Raw genomic sequence first — 6,000 nt, forward strand, 5'->3', positions numbered from 1 at the left:
GTGGGTGGAGGATGGATGGAGCTGTAAAAGGAGTCAGATCCCACCAACCTTGCACAGGTTGACCTCTTTGACTACACACTGGCCGTCCCGCCGCCGGTCCCTGACCAGGAAGACCCTCCCAAACGCCCCCTCTCCTACCTGACGCACCACCTGGTAGTCGTCCATGACCTGGATCACCTGAGGAAGGCCACACATCAACAGTCTGATTAGACGCTCAACTTCAGTCACCTCCTGGTTGTTGGACGACAGATGCACACGTACAGGTCACATGATCATGATGTACACTCCATCATAGAGCCACTGACCTCTGAGTCGCCCTCATGTCTCACACCATGCTAACTGCGTGTGACCCCTTAGACCCCCGTAGGCTCAGGCCAGGTTTCCATGGACCTGTTTGGTAGTAATTCGATCACAATTTTGAAGCTGATTCTCATGAGGGGGCGGAGATAAGTGTGTGTGTGTGTGTGTGTGTGTGTGTGTGTGTGTGTGTGTGTGTGTGTGTGTGTGTGTGTGTGTGTCGCTGATGAGCTGGAACGTTGCCATGGTGTCAGGTACACACACCACGAGCTCTGATGCTAACATGCTAGCAGAGATCCTCCGTCAGGTGTGTTCGGGACTCACCTGTAGACAGCTGACTGCGGCTCGGTCCTTCACGCAGAGACGAATCACCCGCAGCTGTGTCAACGTAGAGACCTCCGGTAACTGCGAACAACGGCGAGTTGGACGGCGGCACAAGGCATGCTGGGAGATGTAGTAGCAGCTGTCGTAGTAGTTGTAATGTTGACATGTTGCGACTGTACATTTACTCACAGTACTCGCTCCTCAGTATCCACACTTACGCACTAGGCGAATGTACTGTATCGTGGCCAATGCTTAGTGGTACTTGTTCATGCTTGACGTAAACATCACGTTGATTGCTTGGAAGTGTAGAATTTAAGCTGTGTGATCGCTTGTACTCGTGTTCTCTCCAGAGTACCGCGCTGATGCGTCACGTTATTACATGACGAACCCGTATCAAATGTAACGTGGTGTCTCAGTCCTGCAGAGAGAGAGAAGAAAGTGAGAAGGAAGGGAACATTAAAGTTGCCGTGCTGCACGAGAAGAGGCGCTGGAGGTAGAAGACAGGTGGAGGTTTAGAGGAGGACATTATTGAACTGAGCTCATGAAGGCTGATGGGAGAAAACTATCCAAGTGTAGGTAGGTAGGTGACTTTATTCTTACCTGTAGATAGATTTGTTTTGCAGCATAACAGAGAGATCATCCAAAACATTAAACAAAGAAGCACAAAAAGCACTGACAAAGGACACATGCAGAACAGACAGGACAGACAGCAGGTACTCTGAAGCTTATAGGAGAACAGGACTCAGGTAACATCTAAAAGGACAGATGGATAGTTAAATAATTAAATATAAATAAATATAATTTGTGTGCAACCCATGCTAGGCTTTGTTGAGGTGAACGATAGCAGCTGGCAAGAAGCTCTTCCTGTCGCGCTTTGTCCTACACCTAAGAACTGTAACCTCCACCCAGAAGGAAGAAGCTGAAATTCCTCAGAGAGGGGAGGGGAATTGTCACTTGTCATGTGACTGGCTCTCCGCAACGCGCAGCTGTGGCTCACCAACCAGACGACTGGACCATTTGACAATCTGACTCAGTCTGTTTCTGTCTTTCTGTGTTAGATTGCCAGACCATGCCACCACAGAAACGGCCAAAACCAACTCAGTGAAACCCTGATAAGATGGTGTGAGCGTGGTTGGTCCAATGTTGAAGTCTGATCCCTTCCTCAAGCAGAAACATGCAGGTGCCCCATCCTGCATACGGCCTCGCAGTCTGCACCGATCCTGAGTGAGCTGTCAATAATCGTCCCAAGGTATGTGTATGTTTCCACAGGTTCAACAATTTGACCCTTAATTAGTGTGTCCTCAGGTGTGCCAACGTGTTTCCTGACATCAGTGACCAGGGGCCTCATGTATCAATGAGGTTTACGCAAGAAAAACTCGCGTACGCCAGGATCGACGCTCACGTTCAGATGTATCAACGCGATAAGTTCATCGATTCTTGCGCTGTTTCATGCCAACTCTGGAGGTGCGGTAGAAGTTGGCGGAAAGCCGATTCTTGCGTTAACTGCACTTTGCCCGTTGGCGACACCCTGTGGCGGTGTTTGGTAACTGACATTATTTGATAACCACACATACATCGGGTCCAAAAAGCCTTCCAGCGGGAGATGGCGGACCGTTCCGGGGTGAGTCAGTCGACCCTCAGCCGGGCCAGGCCCTGGGTGGTGGACCTGATCATTGAACAGGCCAACATTGATTTGCAGCAACAGCCGGATTCTCTAATGTCTGATTCTCTAATGACTGCACTCATGTTGCCATGAAAGCACCGTCCCTTGAGGAACACGCTTACGTTCATCGTAAGGGTTTCCACTCCATCAATGTGCAGATCATCGATGCGCAGAGGCTGGAGGGATGGACGCCGATCCCGGCCAGGCAGCCGTCCTCGCACGCCAGAATTTCATTTCCACAGTGTGAGTGGGTGAGAAGCTGCTACACGATTCATGAAGCCAGATTAATTTATGTTGTCCACTAAACGTTCCAGAACATTTATCAGGCGGTCGAGCCGCTCATTGATCCCCGTTATTCCCCTAATAATGTCCTCCTGACTGCAGGACCGCCTGTGCTGGACGGGCTGGCCTGAATGCCACTGGTCCTGGCGGATGACTCTGAGCCGGCAGGGGTGCTGCACGTTGGCGGCATGTCTGACGGATCAGTTTCTGTTAAACATGTTGGTTTATTGAATGTCTGCTTCTGTGTCTTTGTTGCCTTCACGTCTGTGGCAAAGCAGGTGGAAATGTTGCTAAGAAATGGAGTTGCCACTGACCCTCCAGGCTCTCGGAGTCAGCGCGGGTGGGGGCGACAATCCCCCCACAGAGGTGCTGCCCGTGACTGCCACCACCCGCTGCTCAAACTCCGTCAGGTGCCCCTCTCCCTGACCCCCACCTGTCTGGCCAGCACTCCTCCGGAGGGCAGCTGAACGCTGCTTGACCTCCACCTTGAGGTCCTGTTAGTGCCATTTTCCATCTTGTTATTTCAATTTAGCGTGAAGCCAGTTGCTGATTGTAGTTGTTCATTTAGTGATTGTGCAGTGTTGAATGTAGTCCTACTTTAGCTTCCATTGTTCAGGAAGTTAGAACTGCAGACCTGCATTAGAAACAGAGAGGAAATCTTTCAGAGCGCCAGCAGAGGTGCCAGCTGATGACGTAGTGATGCTGGCGCAGGTGTAGAGAGGAAAACTGAGCTTTGTATCACTTTGATGTTCAGTGAAGGAGGAGCCAACACTTTTCTACCGTCGTCATCAAACTTCAAACACGTAGCGACTCGTTCTTCCCGTCAGTAGAAGAGGTTCAGATGTATGAACATGACGATCAACAACACTGCTGATGAGAAGGGAACTTTAGCCAATAACAGGTCCCACCACTGTGTTCATCTCGCGGGGGGCGTGGCTCTGAACCCACCTGGTTCACCCTCTCACTTCTTCTCCACTCTCAACCTTCATTGTTCATCCTGACACCACTGGACAGGCTGACCAACAGAATCTGCTGTCTCTCCTCCTCCTCTCCTACCAGCACCTCCAGCTCCACGCCGTGAACCTCTTTTTCTTTGACATTGTTTTGGGAGCGCCGACAGCGGAGACCCTATTTAAATGAATTTGTGATTTTAGAGGTGGGCCTAACGGGGGCGGGCCCAGTCCTCCGACATCTGCGCTCAATTCCACGCTGATTGGGATGTATCAAGAAAACGTGCGTGGATTCTGGCGCTCGCTCAGATTGAGACATCTGGATTTTTTTTTTTGCGTACGCAACTCTCTCTCTCTTCTTGCGACTGCAAGTTTTTAGTATGAGATCCACATCCCCATGTCTTTTGTTTTTAATGTGTTGAGGTCAAGATTTAAAGTTTCACACCATTTAACAAAATGATCAACGATGGGGCCGTGGCCACTCCCTTTATCCTGCAGCAGACTGGCCATGTGGAGGAGCACACTTCATCAGATGAAAACCATTAACCCTGACTCTCTGTGTTCTGTTTGTTAGAAACTCTAAGATCCAGCCAACAAGATTGTGGCTCAAGTTAAAATATTCTAAAAGCCTCTGGGTTAAAATATGGGGTTTAATCGCATTCAAAGCGGAGGAGAAGTCAATAAGTAGAAGCCGGGCATGGCACCCATTTCCCTCCAGGTGTTTAAAAAGCAGGTTAAGAAGTGTAGCATCTAGAGGTCGACTGATATGGGTTTTTCTAAAGCCGATGCCGATACTGATATTTAGAAGTCAGAGTCAGCCGATGGCCGATATGAGCTGCCGATTTTTAGGGCCGATATGCTATCGTATTGTCCTTAATTGGCATGCTAAAATATCATACTAATAAGAGGACGCACAACACTTGTGTGAGTGAGTGAGTGAGAGTGTGTGTGAGTGAGTGAGAGTGTGTGTGAGTGAGTGAATGAGTGAGAGTGTGTGTGAGTGAGTGAGTGAGTGAGAGAGAGAGAGAGAGAGAGAGAGAGAGAGAGACCCTCGCTGCCTCGCTGTTCCACAGTGACATTACTCGGAAATACGACACGAAATAAAAACTAAAGTAAAGCGTTTTCATGCTTTCTTTCTAATTAAACAAATTTACGCGTTAAAGTCAAGTTTTGGTCGAGAAAAAAAAGGGAAATTTTCCGATGCCGACCGGGGGGGGGGGGGGCGGCGCACGGCCCGCTACTTCTTATGATGCGCGTTGTTTGGGGGGGGCTTTATTCATTATAATGAGGGGGGGGGGGGGGGGGGGAACCGAGGCACTGTTTCTGTTCACTACACGGACCGCGGACCAGATACTCCGCCCTGGCTACTGCTGGTGGTAATTCTCGCGAGGCCAGTGACGGAATTCAGTTTGGAGAGGCACGAGAATGTTTTTATTTTGAATAATACGGGACATTTACGGGAAAATACTGATACGGGAGGAGGGCGGGAAAGAGGGGTGAAATACGGTAGTTTCCCGGCCAAAACGGGAGACTTGACGGCTATGAGCGAGCAACGTTTCATTTTGAGCAGAAAATGCTATTTGTTTACTTTCGCTAAATGAAGCAACAGATTACAACTTATAATGAGAGCAAATATATGACCTTAGGACACTGGAATATAAGAATTGAAGCCTTTCCTGTTGGCCCTCTGGTTCTGAATGGACAGCGCTGCGCCGGGTCGTAAATAGCTGCCCGCAGATGTGCCTGACTGAAAATCGGCGCGTCCAAATTAAATAATCGGCCGATGCCGATTTACTAAAAAATAGCGAAAATCGGCCGATTTAATCGGCCGGCCAATCGATTGGTCGACCATTAGTAGCATCCTCCTCTCCTCTGTTAGGTCTATAGGCAAATTGCAGTGGGTCAAGTTCTTGCTCAGTATGATTTAATATCTCTGACCATACTAAGTTTTCCAGAATTTTCCTAGGTATTGAGGTCAGAGCAATAGGCCTAAAACTATTTAGAGTTGTGAGGCCGCTGGATTTTGGGACTGGGATGGCAACAGCACACTTCCACACTGTGGGAACATGCTGTGTTTCCAAGCACTGTTTCAAAATATAAAAGAAGGTTGAGCTCAGTTCTTTCGAACAAGATTTGAGAAGTTGACCACAGATGTCATCAGGCCCTTGACTCTTACTGACTTCTGTGCAGGAGAAGGCCTTTTCAACATACCTTTGGCTTATGGGGAAGTGCTGCACATCCTGGCATCTGAGGCTGAGCTCCTGTGTTTCTTCCTGAAAATCAGATGTGTTCAAACGATTGTAAAAGCAATTTAGAGCGCTAGCTAGCTCAGTATCTGAATTAAAACCATTGAAAGTGCTGTTTGTGCTCTTTCCTGTGTCACGGAGGCCCGCAATGACTCTCACGCCAGACCAGGCTGACCCCAGGTTATTAGCAGCCATCTCTGTGGGCGGCATGGCTCAGGGGTAGAGTGGCCGTCTAGCA

General features: G+C 49.1%; 1 protein-coding gene across 1 annotated transcript in view; it reads right to left on the bottom strand.

Annotated features, from left to right (window-relative positions):
• Positions 1–1,492, bottom strand: part of nek5 (NIMA related kinase 5) — a 46,208-nt gene extending 44,716 nt beyond the window's left edge. The window contains exons 1-2 of the mRNA XM_086219447.1: positions 811–1,492; positions 49–702 (exon numbers count right to left, since the gene is read on the bottom strand). Coding sequence (XP_086075573.1) covers positions 49–195 — 147 coding nt within the window. The 5' untranslated portion in view covers positions 196–702; positions 811–1,492. The remainder of the gene's footprint in view (positions 1–48; positions 703–810) is intronic.
• Between the last annotated feature and the right edge of the window lie 4,508 nt (positions 1,493–6,000).

This window comes from Aulostomus chinensis, chromosome 12 (assembly GCF_037954235.1).
Source record: "Aulostomus chinensis isolate RoL2024-O1b breed Wild chromosome 12, RoL_Achi_v1.0, whole genome shotgun sequence".
Lineage (NCBI taxonomy): Eukaryota > Metazoa > Chordata > Actinopteri > Syngnathiformes > Aulostomidae > Aulostomus > Aulostomus chinensis.